This window comes from Lycorma delicatula, chromosome 13 (genome assembly GCF_047948215.1).
Source record: "Lycorma delicatula isolate Av1 chromosome 13, ASM4794821v1, whole genome shotgun sequence".
Classification (NCBI taxonomy): domain Eukaryota; kingdom Metazoa; phylum Arthropoda; class Insecta; order Hemiptera; family Fulgoridae; genus Lycorma; species Lycorma delicatula.
Window position 1 is genome coordinate 33396481 of NC_134467.1, and position 25882 is coordinate 33422362.

A 25882-nucleotide genomic window follows, 5' to 3' on the forward strand; every position below is an offset into this window, starting at 1 on the left:
AATTATTAATTACTTAATTTGATACTAATTTACAATACTAGAATTAACAATAAATAAAAACAATTAATATTTCATCGAATTGAACGTAAAGTGGAGGACAAGAAAACAGGTACAAAATTACATAAATTTTTTTCCATAACTAGGCTATTTGTTAACTGATTTAAAAAAAATATAAAGTCATTTTATTTAAAATAAAGGGTTTAATATTTTAACAAATAACATAAATTTTGATAAAACTATTATTTATGGGTATATATTGGAAAATATACTTGGCTGCCATTTTGTAATTTGGGAATATATTTAAGTCCTGCTTTCTTGATAATTTTAAAATTGTACAGGGTCATTCACGGGAACCGGATGTTTTTAAAATAATCATAAAAAAATGAATATTTACTTTAAAATTAAAGTTTTATTGGTATTGAAACACTTGTTAAATCAAAGCAATTGTTTACTTACTCATGAACGAAAAATTATGTCCGGGAAGTGATGTCCATTTTGGGCAATACATTGTTGTAGCCTTTCACGGTAACTGGCCTCAATTCTTTGCAGCATGTCTACATCAATCTGGGTGACGCGATGATGAATTGCGATCTTTAGTTCCTCCAATGCACGCGGTTTATCGCCGTACACACGATTTCAGAAACCCCCGCAGAAAAAATCACAACTACTCAAGTCGGGGGACCGAGGGGGCCAAGGAATATCGCCGAATCTGGAAACGATCCGTCCCGGAAACAAGTTACGGAGAACAGCCATCGTTGCCCTCGCTGTGTGCGCTGTAGCTCCATCCTGCTGGAATAACACATTTTTAAAATCGATTCCCCGGTTTCGTAACTCAGGGATGAAAAACGTATTCAACATCGCAATGTAACGATCAGCCGTTACAGTTACGGCAGCGTCATTTTCTTCAAAAAAATATGCTCCAATAACACCGACCTTTCCGATTGCACACCAGACACCTTTGGGCTATGAAGTGGTCTCTCGTGAAGCTGATGCGGGTTTCTTTCTGCCTGATACCGGCAATTCTGTTTGTTGACGAAGCCATTCAGATGAAAATGGGCTTCGTCACTCATTAACAATAACAAATTTTCATTTTCTTCGAAAATGGTAAGCATTTGTCGACAAAATTGTAATCGCTGCGTGAAATCTTGCTCGTTTAACTGCTGCACGACGGCTATCTTGTAAGGATGGAAATGCAGGTCTGTATGCAGAATTCGACTTACTTGTGCTCATTTGAAGCGCTACTGAATGCCTCTGAACAGAGCGGCGTGGGCTTCTGACAACGGCTTCCCTTACTCGTTCGATGTTCTCCGGAGTGCTAGCGGTTCGTCGGGGACCCGGTGGTTTTTTCTTCAATATTGAACCGCTTGTTCGAAGGTTGTTTACCCGTCGCAATATTGTGTTACGAGAAGGTACACTTGCATTACGATGGATATTAAACTGACGGCGGAAATCTCGCTGAACAGCAGTTACGGATTCGTCATTTCGCACAAAACTGTCATACGCGTACAGGCGTTGGTCTAGCGTCCACGCCTCCGCATGTAAATGCTAGGAACAAAGGAAACATCAGACACCAGCTACGTGCCCCTCCCACCACGAACTCCCGAGTACAACCCACTTCAAAAACATCCGGTTCCCGTGAATGACCCTGTATTACCCAGACACGTACCAAACATTATTGTGTTTTCTCTACCTAAACTAGATATATAAAGTTTTATATAAAAGTAACAATATGGCGTACAGTGGGAGAACGAAGAAGAAATTGCCATTTTTCCTAAGGATATTTTTTGTTTAGTTTTACAAGTAGGATCCAAAAAAGTATAGGCCAGCCTACCATTTTTTAACACTCTGTATACTTACATGATTTTTTTCCTCTCCCATAAGCCGGACCCACAGCTAAGTATAACTCAGCCCAGGGGAGTGTCATTTAATTCTAACGGGCGTTCCTGCCCACCAGCTATACGTCTGGTAAGGCAGATCGGCCCGCCGATTGGTTCTTTTTTATTGTGCCAACCTCTAACACTCAGCGTGGAGACTCCGGATTCAGCAATCTTGAAACCTTTATCCTTTCGCAGAAAGCCGGGTCACGGACTTGTTTGTGTCTTATGCCTCAATTGAGTGGTGCCCAAGAAAAACTGCCGCCGAGACTCTGGTCTGAAATCCCCCTGACAGGATGTCAGATATTTTTTATTGTGCGTGCCTCTAACCTTCAGAGAGGACACTCCGGATCTAGCAGTGCTGCAACCTTTACATCCACGCCGAAATCTGGGTCTTGGTCTTGTTTGTGCCTTATGCCTCAAATGAGGGACATGTATGCAGTTATTTATACGTAATTGTGGTGGAATACTCTAGGAAAATCACCCAACTATATTTATATATATATATAAATATTTTATAATTCGCCATAGCATTTACATTTTTATGGTGAATTATAACCATACTTAAAATCGTCCGATGATTGCAATAAACCTCTCGCATCATACCTTAAAAATTAGTGGTAAAAGAAAAAATAAAATATTTTACGTTTTGAAGAAGAAAGATTTATTTGGAATTAGAAGAACTGAAGATTAATCATTGAAAGTTTTAAGAAACTTTGATAAAAAACATGATTCAGAAAGAAGAATAAAATAATTCATAGAAATTATTTATACAATAACAACAGGCTGCTTACTAATCGACAAGGCGAGGTGCATATTCGAAGAGTATACGTACTACTGCTGTGTACAGTCACGTTCCAATGGTACTAGTAAAGTAATTGTGATATTACATTGCTATTTAAAAATTATTGTCTGCGTTTAAGGACGCAGATGCATATCATGATAATGTAAAAAAATATTATATTAATTATAACGAATTAATTGATGTAATTTTAATTTCAATGTTTAATCATAAATTTTTTTCTGCTTAACTACGGCTATTTTTTTTTAATAAATAATGAATTTTTTTCTTTTGCTTTGTTGTTTTCTATATGAGTAATTGTTTTCTTAGTCAATGTACTTTAGAACACAAGCACGATAAAAATATATTTCAAAAAAAAGTATATACAAGTAAATAATATATAAATTTCTAATATCAATTGGTTTAAATTATGATATTATGATGAACAAAGACGCGTAAGGCATAAAATTATTCGTTAAAAGTTTAAGCGTGTAGTTATAAACATTATGTAATTTGTAGATTAATAAACACAAATATTCTCTGTTCATTTCATTGAAAATTACAACAGATTTTACATAAAAATATTCGTGTTAAGATGTCAAGTGAACGTGGAAAACCTCTTTGCAATCAAACACATTTTTTTCGCGTTTAAAGTTGTTTATAGACAAAGAAAATTAATTATTATTGATGCCTCTTGTTAAAGCAACGGAACGTGTTTGTAGAATGCTAAACTTAAACTGGTGTACAGTAATTGATGTAAGGAAAATTGGATATGAAGGAGAAGCTACGATTCCTCAAATTTAAACGCCAATGAAATATACTCCTTTTAATAAATATGAAATAGATGATTTGGACAGGTGTGTTATTAAAAGAGAATCTCTTAAATATTTCGAATTCTATAAGGAAATACGTACTATACAAAAATTACCTAATTTTTGTCGCGAAGAACTGAATTTTTCGGCTGGTAGGGAAAGCTATCACAGAAGATAATTCTATGAAAACTGTATACGTAACTTGTTAAGGACTATATTAAGGTAATATTGATCGTTTAATTATTTAATAAATTAATGTACGGTATTATGTTATCTTTTATTCTATAGCTACATTTAACTTGTTGCGACTCAGTAGACTTATTTATCCAAATTATTATTATCAGCTTCGAATGTAATGCTGTGAACTATGATACAATTTTAGTGAAAACGTTTACTTAATTATTATAATTAATTTCAGGTTAAATTTATTTAATTTATCAATATTTTTAACTCTACTATTACCGTAATCAGAAAGAAATTACTAGTTCTAAAAAATACAGCAACTTATTTTAATTGGACAAAATTCTTGTTTGTAATTGTTTGTAGTAGGATTAAACCCAGACTGTACTGTTGTGTTATATCACCATCTCCGTCTATAACCAATGAAAACAACAGCGCTGCGGTCCTCCATCAATACGAACTTTGCCTTGTCGACTTTTTTCCTTTTTTTTTGTATACCCACTCCGATTTACCGATGGATAACAAATGAATTTTGTAGCGTGCAAAAAAATCATATTCGTCCTGGATTCGAACTCGGGACCTCTAGATGAAAGGCCGAGACGTTACCACTCTGCAACGGAGATCGAAATTATTTTTAAAGAATCTTAACTGTTAATGCGGTTGGAGAAGATTAGGAGAAAAGGGAAAGGTAAGAGATTTACCGTGGAGTCTCCAGAATTTATATTAGAATTTTTCAAGTTTTCGTATGAATCATAAGATAACTTTTTAGTAGTTTCCGAATAATTAAATAATTATATTACCCTTTTGAACTACAAAGTTTGATTATTGAATGATTTATTTGTATCTCATCATAATATAAAAATATTTTGTGATTATTCAAGAACAGTTCTGGATATAAAAATAAATTAAATAAACTTTTGCCATTTTAATATCATTATTTATTCACTTCATAATTTTCACAAGATTTAAAATGTTTATTCTGCTTTGGAATTTTGTTGATACAAGTAAAACAAATAAGTATATATATATATATAAAAAACACAATTTTTTTTTAAATCCAGAACTGTTCGTTAGAAATCATTATTATACTCAATTAAAACAACGTTAATTATGTTTCTGGTAATAAAAATAATAATAATAAAGCGAATTATGAAAAAAAAATTAATGAAATCTATCACAGGTGAAATTTTTCTGAAATTAATTCGTACATCAAGAATAATAATTAAATCATAAAGAAATATTTTCGTTTATAAAAAAATTTAAAAAATATGCTTAATTTTCTCATCATATTAGAAATAATTATGCTAACAACCAATCAAAAATAATTATAATAAATATAATTGTTAATTAAACGAAACGTTCTGGATGTAAAAAATAAACTGTTCGATTTTTTTTTTAATTTAACTGAAAAAGAAAATATAAGAAACGAAAATAAATTTTTTAAATGTTTTATTTGTAACAAAAGAAAGTATTAAATAAATATAACAAAACTATTTTAAAAATAAATATAAATTTATAAATAATTCTTAAAATACTAAATTCTTTTAATATTTAAAAAAAAACATAGCAAAAATATATGAAAAAATAATTAATTATAACAAATCATAAAATAATACTTTTTTTATTGGATAATAATTGATACATAAATATACTGTACAATAATTTACTTCATTTTAAAAAATAACTTACTTTAATTTACTTCTTTTACTCTTACTAACTACAATATACTTAAAATAACTATTAATTAACAGAAATGTTTATTATTTTATTTATTATTAATAATAATAAAACGTTTTAATAAAATATAACATATATTTCATTTATTTTTTAAAATTGGGAAAAAAAGGTTATAGAATAATTTATTTTTGCAAGGTTGGAAACAGTCCTATTTATTAGATTTGAATTTTTTATATTAGAAAATATTTTGTTCTATTATAATAAAAATATTTATTTAACAATAATAATACTGATATGTAAATTCACAAATATAATTGCAAAAAAAAAGGTAAAACCAAACACATCTTTAAATTACAAAAAATAACTAGATTTATATAATCTTCTGATAATATTTTGTAGAAGAATATTATATATAATATGTATATATATATATATATGTGTGTGTGTGCTGATAAATACATTTCAGGATAATAACAATGAAGGTTTCAACAAATAAGTTTAAACCAAAAATTATTGGTTTAATTATTAAATTAAAATATTGGGACTTCCAATAATACTAAGTTATTTGACTTAAATGATAACTTTATTAAAAGTTAAAAAGAAAATTGTAAATAAAATTAAAAACAGAGGTTTTTCTAAAAAATAAATAATCATAATAAAAATTAGCAACTTTTTTAATAATGGTTATAGATATCACGTGAAAGAAGTTGAAAAAAAATATTAAAGGACTTTTATATTGTTACAAAAAACTTATGTAATAAGTATTAAAGAAGAAAACACAGGAAAAGTAAACAATAACCTCGTATAAATTTTAGATAGTTCAGTTTATATGAGAAATAAATTAATACTACGGAAGTTATAACTTTATTCTATATCAAGAAATATAAAATACTGTTATTAATATATATATAAAACAGAGATATGTTCAAATGGTTAAGAAACATTTATATGAATCCAGTTATGATCTGAAATCCAGTTCCAACATTATATAATATTCCAAGCCAAAATGTAGAACTAAGAAATACTGCTACTAATCGAGGAAAATTTGAAAAACCAATTCACAATTAGCTGTAGAAAAATCAAAGAACATTAAAATTAAATTTCCAAATAAAAATAATAAATTATACCAATAATAATTTATCAGATGATTAAAAATTACAAAAAGAAAAAAGATTAAGAAGTAATTATTTATTAACAAAATTAAATTTATATTAAACAACGTGAAAAGAAAAAAAAATGTTTTCAAATATTTATGTAGTCGATATGAATTTTAATTAATATTCAAAACGATATATTCGTATTAATATTAGTTAAAATTACGCTATTTGGCGTTAAAATATAGCCACACCCATTTACGTGGGCGTGGGCGTGGCTACCAATCAGGTTGAGAGGGAAGGATCAATCACTAAATACTGCAACCAATCAAATAATTTTTTTAATGAATTTATTGTTTTTTTTTTTTATATTTTTATTATTATTATTTTAATAGGTAAGGGGGAATTTTATTATAATTGAATAATTAATTAATTAATCTGTTTACACTTAAATAAAAATTGTATTTATATTATTTATATAAATAACATTTTTATTTTTATTTTTTTTTTGTTTGTTTATAGTTTGAAAAATAAAATTTGTTTACTTTCCAAAACAAGAAACAGCATTAAATGCACATTGTTTCCAATAACTTCTCTTCCGTTGTAAATCGGCATTACTTTGCTGATTGCGAAGTCGGTTGACGAATTCCTTAGCAAATAAGTAATTCATCAGTGCGTTATCAACTGAGGAGTCATCATCAATCAACTGCTGAAACACAAAAAAAGAAGAAATTATAATCTATTAGAATAATTTCCAAGTTTATTAAAACTAATAATAAAATGTATTTAATAAGATTTTGTTTAATCGTACAATTATTGCGTCTCCTATCTTATATTGTACATATATTTCTTTAGAAGATGAAATATCTCAAAATAGATGAAAGTAGAATCTATATTATACTGTTTAATCTATTGTTAATTATGTCGGATTCTAAGGAAGAAATATCTTAACACCAATCAATATTAAATAAAAGTCTGTGACAATTGGTTATTACCAACTTTCACAAATGTATTCTTTAATTTATTTAAAAAAATAAATCGTAAATAAATATTCTATCATTGATTTAAATCAATAATTGCAATATTTTCTCAGCCGTAGAAAACGTACGGTATGTAATTCTCTATAATGGGCATTAGAATACTCTGCGAAGTTTACGATACTCGCCAAGGCTCGTGTCATAACTTACTTCGCACTCGTGTATTAATGGCTATCATTATAGACTTGTTACATAATATACTACTAAGTTAAAACTGGAAAATAAGTTAACATATGATATAAATTCATTTTAAATAAATAAAACTTAATTTCAAGCACTTATTACTTGAATATACCGATCGGAATTTTTAAAATATGTATTATTTTTAGGTAGATTTCATAAGAAAGCTACCTATTGTAATGAGTACCATGATTCGACTTCCAAAAAAGTTCGACTTATCTTTGCGTTTCACATCCCTCAGACTTAAAAACCACTGTCAGTTCAAAAGCTTATATCTATATATATATATATATATATATATATATATATATATATATATATATATATATATATATATATTTATATATTTCATTTTCTTGTGGACAAGATAACTGCCGTAATTTTAGGCCAATCATTTTCAAATTGATACTTAAAATATACCGACCCAAAATCTCGGTTGAGTTTGTTAATGAGCAAAATAGAACCATGGAGGTGGAAATGGGGGGCTTTTTCAAAAAAAATAATTTATCGCTATAACTTTGTTATTAAGTAAAATATGGAATTCATTAAAAGTTCTTTGAATAAAAGCCAAGGGGTTGAAAAATGGAGTTTCTAGGACAAAAAAAAATTATAACTTCCTTAATAGGCAAAAGATCGAATTCGTTTAAAGTGGTGGTTAGTCTTCTAAATATTACCTAAAGATTTTGACTGAAACGATTTTTGATATGACCAACCCTTACGGCAAGGGATAACTAAAATATTGTTGGAATTGTACGAAGAAGAGGCCTCCCATATGCTAAGAATATGAAACATGTCTACATATGAAACCATTGTCGTATTGTGTGAATTTGAAGTGAACGTATTTACACTGCTGTGACTTAGTACTGTGTATATTTTAATTTCTGCAAGTGACAATATTTTATGAGTAATGTACTCATAAAACTACTACTATTGTACTTTTGTACTATTGTACTTTCAAATCAACTTTTCAATATCACTGTTGTTACATTTATACACGTTTATAAATAAAACTTTCTGAAAACATTGTCTTTTTTTATCAATACAAAGAGATAAACAAAGTATCTCCCATTAATCCTCAAATAGATGTGTTGTCAAGCAGTTCAAGAAAAGTCTTGATAAATTTAGCAATAGCTTGTATAGTCTAATAAGAAAAGGTAGTGTCCGTAAAACATGGAAAGTAATGTTTGATACGAGCTCGTACAATCCGACTTTGCTTACCCCTATTTCGTCCCGGTGAAATCTACCTTCACCTTCCGGCGTGCCAAAAGGAATTTTTTTAAACATTTTACCTCTTTATTTTTAAAATTTTTTCAAATATATATTAGATATAAAAATTTTGTTTTCTGAGAAATTTCGTGTATTTTTTTTTGGAGAAAAATTAGATTTATAGATCAAGAAAGAAGTTATGACTAGGAAAATAAAATACTGATATACAGATTTTGTTTACAAGTAAATATTTTATAACGATAAATACCATTTATATTGCTTAATTTGATTTTGAAAATTATTAATTATTATTTAAACATGTTTATAAGATATAATAATTTATATGAATAATTACTTTTAAAAAATGCAGAGGATAAAAATATTATATAAGTGTCGGAAGTGAGTATTAAATATATATATATATATATATATATATATATATATAGAGAGTATTAAAAAAGGAACAAGGCTGAAATTAAAATTAATAAAGGAATAAACATAAAAATATGGAATTTAAAAAGTTTTAATTGTAAAATTTACAACGTTTACGTTTAACGTGTTTATAAATACTTTTTTAAACTGATTTTAACAATTTCAGCTTAAAGCAGCAGTAATAACTATCCTGAACTACTCTGACAATGTACTGCATACTTTATAAGTATACGGAGCTATACGAGATGTTTTCGTAAAGGAATGACTATCTAACTGCTCCACCCATCTTACCAATCTATCTCTCTCGCACGCAATGTGCAAAGCTATACGCCACCCGCTATATTTATGTTATTTTTTAATTTTATCAAAACTGAAAAAAATATTTAAACTTTCCCATACACATACACCCGCGCGCGCGCAAAACCTCTTATCCCAAACCCATATACCGTCTCCGTTCCACCGTGGGTAAAAACAAGCAATATTAAAATTGAATTTAAATAACCGGGTTGGTCTAGTGGTAAACTCGTTGACGTAAATCAGCTGATTTCGAAGTCGAAATTCTCAGGTTCAAATCCTTATAAAAGTAGATTGTTTTTATTCGGATTTTAATACTAGATCGTGGATACCAGTGTTCTTTGGTGGTTGGGTTTCAATTAGCCACACGTCTCAGGAATGATCAGCCTGAGTTTGTTCAAAACTATACATTTACCGGTACAGTTATATTAATTACACAGATAAATCGCTAATGACTTATAACTGTTGATGCGATTATACATAAAATTATATAATATATATATATATGTACATATATGTGTCTGTCTTCCTCTTCCAAGAGTGCAATGAACTGAAATAAAATATCCTGATATCGTTCTGCATTAATGCAGAACATATACTTTCAAAAATCTTTTCCTGACATTTAAATTAATTTTTGATGTAAACAAATTATATTTCTTACTGAAGGCTCGTTTAGCTTGTGCTATTCGGCATTTTATATCGCTCCTGCTTCGTCCATCTTTAGTAATTCTACCTCCCAAATAACAAAATTCTTCTACCTCCATAATATTTTCTCCTCCTATTTTCACATTCAGCGGTCCATCTTTGTTATTTCTACTACATTTCATTACTTTTTTTTTGTTCTTATTTATTTTCATGCGATAGTCCTTGCGTCGGACTTCATCTATGCCGTTCATTGTTTCTTCTAAATCCTTTTTACTCTCGGCTAGAATTACTATATCATCAGCAAATCGTAGCATCTTTATCTTTTCACCTTGTACTGTTACTCCGAATCTAAATTGTTCTTTAACATCATTAACTGCTAGTTCCATGTAAAGATTAAAAAGTAACGGAGATAAGGAACATCCTTGTCGGACTCTTTTTCTTATGTTCTTCAATTGTTACTGTTGCTGTTTGGTTCCTGTACATGTAAGCAATTGTTCTTCTATCTCTGTATTTGAACCCTAATTTTTTTAAAATGCTTAACATTTTATTCCAATTTATTATTAAGAATTAAAAAAAAAAACTGAAAATTACATAACAATTGTAAAGAAAATACGATGTGGACACCACATGACTATTTGTACACCTACTAATTTGCATTCACATTTTAAAAAAAATTAAAAGTACATAAAATTTTATTTCATAAATAACTTCTGATATTTATTTTTATCTGATATTTATTGTTATTAAATATATATTTATTGTAAATTTTATTTTTACAATCAGAGGTTAATAAATCATTAATCGATATAAATAAAATTGTAAATGTTCGTTTCTTCAAAATGTGAAACCTCCGAAAGTTCTTCACCGATTGCTTTGAAATTTTAACACAATGTTGCATTCGAATACGCGCGTTATTATATACCTGCTATTTATATACCTAAGATATCACAGGTGTGATATCTTAGAAACAGGTTTCTTTTCAAAACCAGCGCTATCTGTTGGACGTAAAAGTAATGCAGGCTATACTAAATATTTTACGATTCCATTTCAGTGTTTCCGATATGTGCGTCCGCTATAGACTAAAAAACTACTGGACCGATTTACGCGCGGGGAAAAGGAAAAAAACGGAAAAGAAAAATAGAAAGAAAGAAGGGGAAAATAGGAAAAAGGAAAAAATGGGAAAAAGGTGAAGAGGAAAAACGGGAAAAGAAAATGGAAAGGGAAAAAAGAAAAGGGGAAAGGAGGAAAGGGAAATAAGGGTTGATGAGGGAAGGAAGAGAAAGAGGGAGGAAAAATAAAAATGGGGAAAAGAGTAAGGAGAGAGGAAAAGAGAATATGGCAAAAATGAAAATTGGAAAAAGGAAGATAAGGAGAAAGGAAAAGCGGAAAAAGTAAAAAATTAAAAGGAAGGTGGGGAAAAGGAAAAGGGGAAAAAGGAAAAGGAGATGAAAGGGGGAAATGGAAAAGGGTAATAGGGAAAGGTTAAACTTTGTGAAGTTCCGTAATGTTCATTTTGTTAATGTTTTATTAGACTTTCAATTTTGTTCATTTAATTTATATGTATACTCAAATCTAGCAGTAGCGAAGCATTGCCGAGTCTGCTAGTAAATCAGTATATTTAAATTAAAAATAAAGGAGATGAAGTCGGATTTGAGCCGATGTGCCTTCCTCTTGTAAGATCCAATTTCATTAATTAAAATTTCATTTTGCTATAACTCTGAAACCAATGAAATAAGTACCACTTAGTATATATCGTTGAAAAGCTCCCAATGAGGGCTTATTACTGCAGTTAAGAAAAAGTTCAAAATCCAAATTTTTTGGATTTTTGTCTTTTTCGGACACTTTTAGTCCAGTTGATTACAATTACAACAAGGAGATGTACACAACTAGATGTTAACAACAGTCTTAAATGCAAAATTTCAACAACCTACGGCTAATCGTTTTTTAGTTACGCGAGATACGTATGTATACACTGACGTCACGCCGAAACTAGTCCAAATGGATTCATGGATGATTAAATTGGATATTTCCGTTGTAATCTGAAAACCGAGATTTTTCGCGATCACAATACTTTCTTTGCTATGTATACGGAAATAAAAAGATTGCAAAAGGATCCAATAAAAATATCTAAATCATGTTTTTTACCTAATTTAAAAAAAATGTTAAATAAAGAAAAGGATTTAAAAATTAACAAATAATCAAAAACAAAAAAAGACAATAGAAGATAAAAAAAAGCTAAAAGTTTTATAACATAAAAGTTTAATTTCATTAAAGTTTATTTGAACTCAATAAAAAAAATTAGATCCAGAAAGGAAGAACAAAAATTCTCTAATAATAGAGATATAACAATAATAATAATAAAAATAAAGCAAAATAATTATAAAAAGTTTAACAAATAAAAGTTTACATAAAGTTAAATTGTTGTTCTTTAAATAAAAAAGTAATTTATTGAACACGTCGCGCGTCGGTTTAATTTTCACAGAACAACAGATGTAGCTAGAAGGAAAGTTAAAAAGGCGGCTTACAGAATCATAGCGTGAAAAAAAAAAGCATAATTTTATTAACTTGAAAAAAATTACGTTAAAATACATTTAATTCTTTAACCTTCTTTTCCATTTACATATATCTTCAACAGATATAAAAGTTTAAAACTTTTTATCCAGTACTACGAAAAAAAACTTTTACATTTCAAGGCACTAGTAAAATTATTCTCATTATATCTCCTGAGGTAAATCTTTTACATCATGTACATTTGTACTCCAGATAAACGTTTGTGACTGATGGCTTCTATATAATTTAAATCATTTATAGTTTTTAATTATTTCCAATTTTTCTTTTTGAACTTTTTATTAAACACCAGCACACTCGAAAATGTTTTGAAATTAGAGCATATACAGAGTGTCCCATACAAAACGCAACCCAACCTTATATTGGTAGGTATTAAAATAATAAAAAGGCATATGTAAATGTAAATGTAATTATTATTATTATTACCATCCATTACCTTACATTTAGAGTAAATTTTGGAAGTGGCCGACATCTTCTTGAATACAAGCTTCAATTCTTTTTACAGCGTTTCTTGCAACTTTTTTCAAAGTTTGTGGCCGGATATTTAATATAGCTTGTTCAATATTGACCTTCAATCGTTCAAGAGTTCGTGGTTTGTTGCTGTAGGGCTTTTCTTTGAGGTAACCCCGTAGAAAAAAATCCGCCGCAGTCAAATCTGGAGATCTTGGTGGCCACAAGCCTCGACCGATAACACGATTACCAAAGAATACCTAGACGAAATCAGAAGTTGAACCTTCGTAGTGCGATGTCGTACCGTCATGTTATAGTCAGCAGTGTCTGTCTTCCTCTCCCAAGAGTGCAATGAACTGAAATAAAATATCCTGATATCATTCTGCATTAATGGTGTACTCGAAAAAAATAGGACCGATTATTTTCTTCCGCGATATCGTGCACCACACGCCCAACTTCTGCGGGTGTAATTGTTTTTCGTGATAAACGTGGGAATTTTCAGCGCTCCAAATTCTACCGTTTTGACTGTTTACGTAGCCGTCCAAATGAAACCGTGTTTCACCTGTGAAAAATGACGAATCCATAACGTTAATTCCCTAGCGCAGAAATCGACGGAACCGTTGACAATATTGTAGCCGTTTTTCTTTGTCGGGCTCAAGAAGTCGATGAACCGTTTGAATGCGATAAGGTCGTAATTGTAATCGTTTGGTTGCCTAATGAACAGTCGATTTAGACAAATTAATTTCAGCAGACAAACGTCTGATCGATTTATTTGGCGAGGCGAGTGATCGGTCTTTGATTTCAGTGACTGTATCTGTATTCAACACTGACCCAGATCTTTTATGTTCCTTGTTAATAACAGAACCGGTCTCTCTAAATTTTGTGATTAACCTTAATACTGATGTTTTGTTAGGAGCTGGTTTATCTGGGTACTTATGGCGAAACAAATCTTGCACTGCAACCGCTGATTTCGTACTGAAGTACGACTCGACAATGAAAACACGTTCATCTAAGGAAAACACCATCTTGTCTCTGGCAAAACACTGAACGTTATGATTGCATTGTTGTTACTATCGGTAGTGTTCTACTGCGTCGCTACGATGTTCAGATGTTGGAAGAGGTCATTTCAGTAACGAGTAGGGGTGTAAGCTTGACTTTTGAAATTTCATGGATGAGTGATTGATGGGTTGCGTTTTATATGGGACACTGAATCTGGGACACATTAAAAAAACACAATTGAAAGTTTGATAAAATATTACAAAACTGAACATTACAGAATTTCACAAAATTTAATCTTTCATTTTATAAAAATCGGAATGTAAACAAATCAAACTGGTAAAACAACAGCACTATCAGATTTAATTCAAACCACTCTTTAAACACAGTAGTCTGTGAAAAATAACTTTTTAACGAAAAGAGATATGGCTGCAAAATCAACAAAATTAATTCTGATCATTAAGAAACTTATAAAACATCACGGTATCTTTCAGTTTATAAAAATCATAATGTAAATAAATCCAATTCCGACACTTCCTGTCGGAATTAATTCAAACTATTCTCTAAACACATTAGTAATTTCAAAATATCCCTAACTTTTTTTCTACTGGTCAGGTCGAGGATTTCAGTAGTTTTAAACCTTCTCCAGATAATGTGGGCCATTTTTCAGAAATCCACGCGTAAATCGGTCTATAGGTGTATCAGTCATGTGTATCCCTAGGGGTTCACCAGCTTTTCTTTTCTTTTTCCTGTTTAGCCTCTTGGTAACTATCGTTTAGATAATTCTTCAGAGGATGAATGAGGATGATATGTATGGATGTAAATGAAGTATAGTCTTGTACATTCTAAGTTCGACCATTCCTGAGATGTGTGGTTAATTGAAACCCAACCACCAAAGAACACCGGTATCCACGATCTAGTATTCAAGTCCGTGTAAAAATAACTGGCTTTACTAGGACTTGAACGCTGGAACTCTCGGCTGCCAAATCAGCTGATTTGGGAAGACACGTTCAACACTAGACCAACCCGGTTGGTTTCGGGGTTCAGAGGCATTGTAATTAACGCAAGACCGAGTCCCGACTACCTGGGTGGGGCCTAGTGCCCTATCGAGGTAGTTTGAGGTGAAGGCACCCCTTGGAGCTGAGTTTATGCGTAATTTCGCTCCTGGTAGCGGGGGAGATTACAGGCGAAAATAAAAAAAAGAAAGAAAAACATTCTATCAAGCTTAAACTTTCATTCTATAATTTTCAATTTTTTTAATTCCTAAAAATATTTATGTTGAGCTAATTTTTTTCTAAACCATTTACATACTAGATTTCAACGAAAGAGATTGATTAACAAAATGTATCATTTTTAAATAGAATTTTGTATCTTACTGAATTCATTCAGTAGAATTCGTTGTAGAATAAAAACGATGTCTTGTATATTTTAAAATAAAAAAACTAATACCAATTTTAAATATTTTTCATCGGGTTTCATTGAAAAAAAAATATATATACATTTTGTATTTTCTACATCTGATTTTTCTGCTAAAATAAAAAATAAAAAAATATACAAAAATATCATGATTCAAAAGGTCGATTTTTTTAATGTATATTAAAGGAATTACAAATATTTTGTTTCAGTTTTTAGAAATTAAAAGGATTTTATTTACCAAGGAAAAAAGTTAATTTACAATTATCAATCTTTGTTTTTTAAATTTTAAACGAGATATAGGCACAGACTGCAGGAAAATAATTTATTCGAATATGGGAAAACGTTCAAATTCAGATATAATAAAAAAAACTCGTATAAAATATTTGAAGAAAAAAATTAAAGAGAATATATAATGAAAAATAACATCATGGTTTTGTGTATTAAGAATTTTACAAATATGGAAAAAATAGAAATTCAAATTTTATTTAAAATTATAAATAAATGTTTCAATTAAAAAAAAAAGAAGCAATGTGCTAGTTATAATATTTTAATATAAATTTTCAATTGGAGAAGAAAAAATATTAAAATTATTAAATTATACATGTAATAATTTTAATACAAATTATCGCCCGCCGCCACATCATCGCTCGCGCTTACTTGCGTTTCCAAGTACCGGTGAATCTTTTAATTTTATGTTTATTAATCAAGTAACCGGAGGCAGGTGGATTCAGTTACACATACAGTAAAGGTGGCACTGGCTGTCCTCCGGCCTATCCATCGATCTCCAAATTTTTCGTTCAAAGCGTCCGTGACCGATGCATTGAAGTGCGGGGGAGCACCATCTTGTTGGAAAGTCGATGTTGTTGGAAAGTATATATATATATATATATATATATGAAATAACAGAAGAAACTTGAAAAGAGAATTTACAAAGGTGTCGCCAAACTCCAGCACTGGTTTTCTTATATTAAAATAAAGAAAAATGTTCCTATAAACATGTAACCGGAAATGGTTTATTTTCCTGCTAGCCGCCATTTTGTTTTTTTACTAAATAATTACTTTCTTGTACGAAGTAAAGGAAGTATTGTGATCGCGAAAAATTTCGGTTTTCATATTACAACGGAAATATCCATTTTGATCATACCTGAATCCATTTTGACTAGTTTCGGCGTGACGTCTGTACGTACGTATCTCGAATAACTTAAAAAACTATTAGCCGTAGGGTTGAAATTTTGGATTTAGAACTGTTCTAATATCTAGTTTTGCACTTCCTTTTTTTTATTGCAATCGACCGGACCGAAAGTGCTAAAAAAAAGCCCAAAATCCAAAACATTTGGATTTTAGACTTTTTCTTAAATGCAGTAATAACCTTTTCATTGATGAGAGCTTTTCAATTATATATATTATAGGTGGTACTTATTTTCATTGGTTCCAGAGTTATAGTAAAATAAAATTTTAATTAATGAAATTTTTGTTTCTTACAAGGGAATGTACTCGGTTCGAATTAGAGTTCATCTCCTTTTTTTTAACTTATATTTTAAAGTTATTTTTTTAACTTTGTTTTTTTAATTTAAATATATTGATTTATTAATAATTATTAACCCGTTATTGTAAAAAAAAATAAAATAATAAATAATAATTATTTTATAATAATAATAAAAAATGATAAAAATCAAAAGTTATTAGTGAAATAAAGTTTTATGTACGTTTAAAAAATATATATATATATAATTTAATAGGTATTATTACGTACATATGTGTATATGTAATAAATCTGGTGAAACATCTGGTTATTTAATATTAATTGAAAAGTATTATTTTTTGGATTTTCTACTTTAATTTCTGTTTAATTAAAATTAATTAATCTGGAATTTCTGTTTAATTTAAAATACAACAAAGTTAAGTAAGAGTGACTGAAAAATAGACCCTCACAAGAACAGCATATACGCTGAAGCATACACGCCTGGTCTTTAATAAATTGCAAAAAAATTCGTTTATTTCAGTTCATTACTCCTCTGATATTATCGGACAATATTCTCACTAAGTCGGAGTTGATCATCATTTCGTTTTTTTGTTTTTTGTTGCCAATCGTTTAATCAGTCTTTTGTTTGATATAATTCTTCTGATCTTAATTTATGTACACATTCTCTAGTTTTAAAATTTTCTATTTCTTTATATGCATCATTCTAACATAATCTTTTTATTTCTTCCTTGGTGTTAACGTTTTCTTCCTCTTTATATTTATCATCTTCTCTTAATTCTTTTTGCTTTTAACATTTGTTTCCTCTTTAGATTTATCACATCTAAATTTTTGTTATTCTTCCCTTGTTCTTAACATTTTCTTCCTCTTTATATTCATGTTCTTGTAGTTTTTTGGAGATATATTTCTTCATGTTATGTTTCTTTTTCCTGTATGATTTATTCTTTTTCATTTTTGATTATTTATCAAATAATAAAAACTTAATATTTTACATAGTAATTTCGAAATTAACATTTGTAAATCAGTATACAAGAGTTCACTAAACGGAATAGTTTAATTAGTACTAAATTTTAATTACTAAACACTAGAAATCTGAAACTATTTTTAATTAACAACTCACTAAGATACGAATAATACTGATCTAGTAATACGAGTAATAAAGGGACTTTTATTGTACCCTAATATTTCATGTAAGATTGTTGAATTAATAATTGTATAAATATTTGATATTAACAAAAATATATCAGTAAATGCGTAACTGCCTACCTTATTAAAGAATTGGAGGATCGAATCTCTCTTTCGAATGAAATGCCGCAAAAAACTGTGTATGTAATTTAATAGGCGTAATTCATGTGGTGTTCCACATCAGAATTTTTCGCTTTATCCTCCGGAACTACCGTAAGGTATTACTTCAGAGGATGATAAGTACGAATGTGAATAAAGTGTAATCTTCTACAGTCTCAGGTCGACCATTCCTGAGATGTGTGGTTAATTGAAACCCAACCACCAAAGAACACCGGTATCCACGATCTAGTATTCAAATCCGAATAAAAGTAACTATCTTTACTAGGATTTAAACCTTAGAACTCTCTACTTCGAAATCAGCTGATTTGCGACGACGAATTCATCACTAGATCGACCCGGTAGGTTCACGTAACAAACAATTAAATCAACTTTACTTATGTAAGGAATTTTAATTTTTTTCCCCCTTCTTTAGTCCCGATTTTTTTAATCTAAATCAGGATGAAAAAAGCGGGAGGGAATGAGAACGGGAAGGTAGAAGAAATTGGGGATAAAAAAAAAATAAAGAGAAAAAGTTGAAAGAGGGTTGATTGATAAATTGGTACAGCGTCTCATTTATATCGTTCGGCTAAAGTTTGGCCTGAATAGAAGTCCAATATTCTATCTAGTTAACTTGGTCACACTTATTTATATTCTTATAAATAAATCAGGTAAAAATTATTTGTACAATTTTTTCCATCCTGTGTACGATTGAGTTGTTGAATTAATCGTATTTATTACTGTTTTTTTTTTCCGTACGAAACTATGTATTTTATAATTTATCCTATAATAAATTCTCAAATTATTTACAGAAAAAGGGATGAAGTTTTTTAATCGACAAATAACTTTTCTTTTCTTGTATATTTTAACAATTTTTCGAAATAATTTAAGGATAAGGTTTTATTTTTTAACAAAAAATTATAGTGACAGATAATTTTAAGATATTTAAAAAAAAATTTGCCGTTAATACTACTTTCTTACAACTAGAATTTTAATCTAATCTTTCTAGTCTTCTAAGACTAAAAATTAAAAATATGAGGCAGGAAAACATTAAATAATTCCGTATTCCTTAATTCACGTTCAGTAATATCTCTAAATTACGCGCAGGTTTTTTCATGTACGGTAAGAATCTCGCAGATATCATTTCTTCCGCTCAAAACACAAAAATTTCTGTAATTTAAATAAAACTGCTTTTAAGAAAACTATACTGATATCAAAAAAGATAAGACACTACATTTCTATTATCAAAATTTGTTATTAATTTAGAATTTTCTTTAAAAAAATACATGTTAAATATATGCAATAGACAATAGATATACAGTAATAATAGATAATGAACAATGTTGAAGCACTCCATATAATAAGAACGAAAAAGAAAAATTTATTACAAAACTCTTTCCGGGCCGATTTCATTTATTAAACAACGAATAATCATAAGAATTGTATTATTTCTGTAAATGTGATATGAATTACATATAAATGAAGTCGGGCCGGTTCCTTTTTTAATAAAAGTAATATAATCTCTTGTAAACTAATAATATTTTTTGAAAGAAGTGATGGGAATTAAAAAAAATTGTTTCATCTTCAGTACTTTCATTTACTATTAAAACAAGCTGTAGTATATTTTCTTTTAAATTTTATTATTTCAAGTACATTATCAACTTTTGGTACTGTACCTAGTACTATCAAGTACTGCTATCTAACGGCGCGATTTGTAAAGGTACATTAAAAAAATGAATAAAATGACATATTCGAGTCCCGCGTTCATGAAATGAGAAAAAAACACGTTGTCTATCAAAATTCGAAGTATTTTTTGAAAGTATTATTTATTACAAATCTAATTGAACTGAAATATAATATTTTCACGTTTATTTATTTCCCCCATTTTCATTTTACTGTTAGGTTAGGCCATGTTTAGAACTGTAAACGTAGTTCGTTGACTTCATCGTCTCTTACCGACGAAGTTCTAATGAACTCCATGATAGAATTAATAACATTTAAACACCTTCGGGGCAAATAATAATAATAAATTAAGAAATTTTAGGCAAAATTAGTGAACTAGTTTTTAGTTATTAAAGCACAAACAAAACAAAGATTGTCTTTTATTTATATAAATGTAACGTATTTATTTGACGTAAAACGTCTTTAAAATCACACCGAAACATATGGGTTCTAGAATAGAAATTTATAGCGCAACGAAAAGATCTATATCGTTCTGCCTTAATAACTCACTAACTATTAGTTTCAGACAGGTAAACTCGGTGTCATTTTATAATTTATACTATCAGCTCGCCGATACAACTTTGAGTTTGCGTCACTGGTGAGCAGATTGGTGAGGAAGGGGGACATCGCAGATCGGCCAAAACTGGCGCTCTCGCTCATTTCCATTCAGTTATGCTCACGACTTAGACGTGATTCGTGTATTTGTGTATGGAATTTGTCAAAATAGCTTGATTTAAGTAATAATAATTGTATTTTGGACAATATTTATGTATATAAAATTAAAGTAAACGTGTAAAATATTATAAAATTCAATATGTCAGCCTCAGCCCGCGCAAAAGCCAGCCGGAAATATAAATCATTTGAAATGGGAGGTTACAGGTTATGCACAGGTACACCGATGTCCGGTGCCGAGCGGGTGAGTGTTTCGGGATCGTTGAAAAACTGGCCCGGCGCGCTCAGTGAACGACGCCGACGGCGCGAGCACCTCTACCGCTGTTTATTATGCCATACGTCTCTTAATTCTCATATCGTAAACCAATTGAACAAAACTGTCGTCGTGTATTACTTGAAATAAATATATATCATTTAGTATCTGTTTTATGTTAAAAATAAATTTAGTATGCAGTTGATGAATCGTTTTTATTTCAATCCAATACTCGCTGACATACAGACTGACCAATTTATCTGTAGATTTAACCAAATGAAGGGACCAAAATTTTTAATTGGAGAATTTCAATTTTGTTAAAATAATAAATACGATGATAGTTCTCCCATTTAACTCTACGGATAAGTTGGTTTTGGTCTGTAGCTCGGAGGAACTTCATCCAAGATTTCTAACGTTTCGTGTTAAATTAACGTCCGTGCGCCCCGACCCAACCAACCCGATTTAAAAAAAAAAAAATTAATATTTAATATCTTTTTAAGTTAGATTCAACAAAAGATGCTCCCTTTTCTCCAGTATGGAAAATAAACTACATTTTCTGGATTATATGGTCAGTACTCTTTTGTCCTGTTTATCCTTCGGAACCACCAGAAAGTATTACTTCAGAGGGTGACTGAGGATGATATATATGAATATAAATGATGTATATTCTTTTACAGTTTCAGGTCAACCATTCCTGAGATGTGCGATTATTTGAAATCCAGCCACCAAATAACACCGATATCCACGATGTAGTATTCAAATACGTATAAAATTAACTGACTTTACTAGGATTTGAACCTTAGAATGTGAAGTGAAGATGATAAAGGGGTAATATATGAAATAACAGAAGAAACATGAAAAGAGAATTTACAAAGTGTTTCTAAATTAGGTTGCCAAACTTCAGCAGTGGTTTTCTTATATTAAAATAAAGAAAAATGTTCCTATAAACATGGAACCGGAAATGCTTTGTTTTTCCGATAGCCGTCATTTTGTTTTTTCACTAAATAATTACTTCCTTGTAAGAGGTAAAGGAAGTATTGTGATCGCGAAAAATTTCGGTTTTCATATTACAACGGAAATATCCATTCTGAACACCCCTGAATTCATTTTAACTAATTTCGGCGTGACATCTGTACGTACGTATCTCGATTAACTCAAAAACTATTAGCCGTAGGGTTGAAATTTTGGATTTAGAACTGTTGTAGTATCTAGTTTTGCACTTTTTTTTTTATTGCAATCGACCGGACCGAAAGTGTTGAAAAAAAGCCCAAAATCCAAAAGATTTTGATTTTAGACTTTTTCTTAAGACACTGTTCTTAATCTGACTTGAAAAGGAAAAAAACTGAAAAAAAAACGTTGAATACTTAAAAAAAAAACTGAAACATTGACGAGAATATTTACATTTTATATTTTTTATTAAATATAATTAATAATAGTTATAATATAAATAATTAAGTATATTAAAATAATTTTTTAATAGTTAGATTGTATATATTCTATCATTTTACTTCTATTATGTATTACAATAGTCGTAAAATTAATAATCACGTAGCGTATTTAGTACATTTATAAATATATGTAGTTTAATTTTAATGGCTCTACATAAATAAAATTTCTAAGACCATCTTTGAGGGCATAAATTTTCCCTTTTTGTTTATATGTTATATTACTTAATAAACAATACATTTTGTAGTTATCTTTTGAACGATTTACTTTTCTTTGTATAACTTTGGGATGAATCTCACAAACAATTAATTTACGTAATAAGGTTTATTGTATATTAGAATAACCAAGAAGACAATGTAAGGTAACACCGTTAGTAATAAGCCGAGAGAAATATTAGTAGTGATGAAGGATGAAATGTTACGTAATGGCGGAGGGGTAAGTATACCTAAAACGAGGGGAAAGGTATTAAATAAGACTTTTCGAAAGTGGGTGACCTACCACCACATACTCGTATGTTAACCTAAATTACCTGTTCCTTTATATTCATGGTAAATAAGACATTATATAATTAAATTTAAGTGAAAATATCGCTCATGGTCGTTTCGCTCAGCCTGACCGCTACGGGAAACCCAAGTAACCATATAACGCGAGCGAAGCCGCGATGCTTTTATATATATATATATACATCCATAGCCTAAAGGTATATCCTTTGAAATATCATACTCAAAATGACGTAATAGAATTAATTATTAATTAACTAGTTCACTACAGAAAAATTTAATTGAAAAGATAATTACTTAAGTAAAATTTTATTAATTAAAAAGATAAGTAAAAATGACAATTAGTAATTAAAGAAAAATTATTTAAAATTTAACATTTCAATTTAACTTCCAACCCAGTATTTTACATGAAGATATATATTTTATCGATGTCATTAAACATTTAACAACGGTTCGTATTCTGTTGATAGAATGGTGTTCTATATAACAAAGGGAATAATTTTCATGTAATTTGATATTTACCAATATATATGTTTCATATAACCTTTACGTTTGTTTATTTGGAGTATATTTGGAAATTGGATGATGTTATCGTGCCAAAGTGTTTCCACTTCATTCAATGAATGAAAAGGAAAAAAAGATACAAATAGGAATACTATTGAAAGAGAAATTTTCTATATTACTAAAAAACCTATAATTGAGAGAAATTAATATTGCATTAACAACAAGATAACAATAGAAAATATAAAATTTATACAATTCACTTCATGGAAATATTATTGAATTTTACTGTTTACGAAAAAATGACCCAACACTTTATCAATGAATAGAGGACAGTCACTTTTACTCCCGTTCACAAATAATTCATCGAACAACTTCTTGTTTTCAACCGCTATCCAAAATGGAATACTTGTGACGCACCCTTCACTCGTTGTAATCAAAATCTTGCTGTTATCGTTTTTATCGCACTGTTCACTGAACTCCCAATTTGAAAAAAAAACTACTAACTCTACTCTGCTGGTCCCCGGCAGTATTTATACCTTTGGACCAACAGCACCAGTATCCGAATCGTTCTTTTGTTTGTTCAAGGGTAATAATCTTCAATTTCCACACCTTCTACGTTTTTCTATATGTCATTATCAAGAAAAAATCCTTTTGTTGTTTCTTCTAGATTCTACTTTCATATAATTTTCTTTCTTTTTTCTGGAAGCTTCTGTACCCGTTAAAATAAGCATGTATGTGCGTACGTGTGTGTGTCGCAATTTGGTTTTATACCTCAGGATTGACCAAACCCATTTTCTTCAAATTTGGTTTAATATTTTTATGTATTGGGCACTGATCACATAATTTTTCTTTTATTTATTAGAAGATGTTATCGCGAAAACAAAATTGATTTTCTTCAGGAACATTTTAGAGAAGATTTTGTTAAAGAACATTTATTATCTAAAACTCATGTACCGGGTGATTCATAAAGGAATTCACAAATTTAAATCATATAAAAATCTATTGAGATAAATTGAGGTTTCATTTCAAAGAAAAACACATCAAGTTTATCAGCCAACATTCACTTTGATTTCATATGGAATCCATTTGAATGGGACATACATTCCACCTGAAATTGATTTCATTTAGACGATAACTAGCAAGTTGAGTAGCTGTGGGGTAAATTAAGTTCAACAAGATGAGTAGGCAAAGGTGGTACATAAACCCGATCTTTAATGAAACCCACGTGAAAAAATCTAGCAGGGTCAAATCTGGTGAGCGAGGCGGCCATAAAAATGGACTTCACGATCAATTCACCGACCTGGGAATCGAGTATCATTAAAATCTCGTACTTTTAAGTGGTAATGACATGATACCCCGAAGATAGGAATGGGGTTCCTCTTGGTAACCATCGTTTAACTGAGTAATTAAACAAATTTTAAAGCATGTCAAAATCACATCAGCATGGTTCGAATCAGACTTCATCTCCTTTTTTTTTTAACTTTGTTTTTTAATTTAAATATATTGATTTATTAATAATTATTAACCTCTCATTGTAAAAAAACATTTACGATGGATAATAACAAAGAAAAAAAAAAGAAAAAATATCAGACGGTTTTAATGAAATAAAGTTTTACGTACTTTTCATTTTAAAAATATTGTAAATGTAAAAAAGAAAAGTGTTCAGAAGTGGAAAGAGAAATGAACATTGGTAAAATAGACGGAGCATACAGGAAAGTTAAGGAAAATTTTGGGGTACATAAATTAAAATCTAATAATGTGTTAAACAAAGATGGTACACAAATGTATAATACGAAAGGTAAAGTCGATAGATGGGTGGAATATATTGAAGAGTTATACGGAGGAAATGAATTAGAAAATGGTTTTATAGAGGAAGAAGAGGAAGTTGAGGAGGATGAAATGGGAGAAACAATACTGAGATCTGAATTTAAGAGAGCATTAAAAGATTTAAATGGCAGAAAGGCTCCTGGAATAGATGGAATACCTGTAGAATTACTGCGCAGTGCAGGTGAGGAAGCGATTGAGGGATTATACAAACTGGTGTGTAATATTTATGAAAATGGGGAATTTCCGTCAGACTTCAAAAAAAGTGTTATAGTCATGATACCAAAGAAAGCAGGGGCAGATAAATGTGAAGAATACAGAACAATTAGTTTAACTAGTCATGCATCAAAAATGTTAACTAGAATTCTATACAGAAGAATTGAGAGGAGAGTGAAAGAAGTGTTAGGAGAAGACCAATTTGGTTTCAGGAAAAGTATAGGAACAAGGGAAGCAATTTTAGGCCTCAGATTAATAGTAGAAGGAAGATTGAAGAAAAACAAACCAACATACTTGGCGTTTATAGACCTAGAAAAGGCATAACGTAGACTGGAATAAAAT

General features: G+C 29.7%; 1 protein-coding gene across 3 annotated transcripts in view; it reads right to left on the reverse strand.

The window, feature by feature from the left end:
* Positions 1-5779: 5779 nt before the first annotated feature.
* The window catches only part of LOC142333711 (prohormone-1-like), a 255626-nt gene continuing 235523 nt past the window's right edge, over positions 5780-25882 (reverse strand). Inside the window, exon 4 of one of the 3 annotated variants that reach the window (XM_075381152.1) lies at positions 5780-7127. In XM_075381152.1, coding sequence (XP_075237267.1) covers positions 6960-7127 — 168 coding nt within the window. In that variant the 3' untranslated portion in view covers positions 5780-6959. The remainder of the gene's footprint in view (positions 7128-25882) is intronic. The other 2 variants (XM_075381150.1, XM_075381153.1) reach the window with 2 other exon arrangements.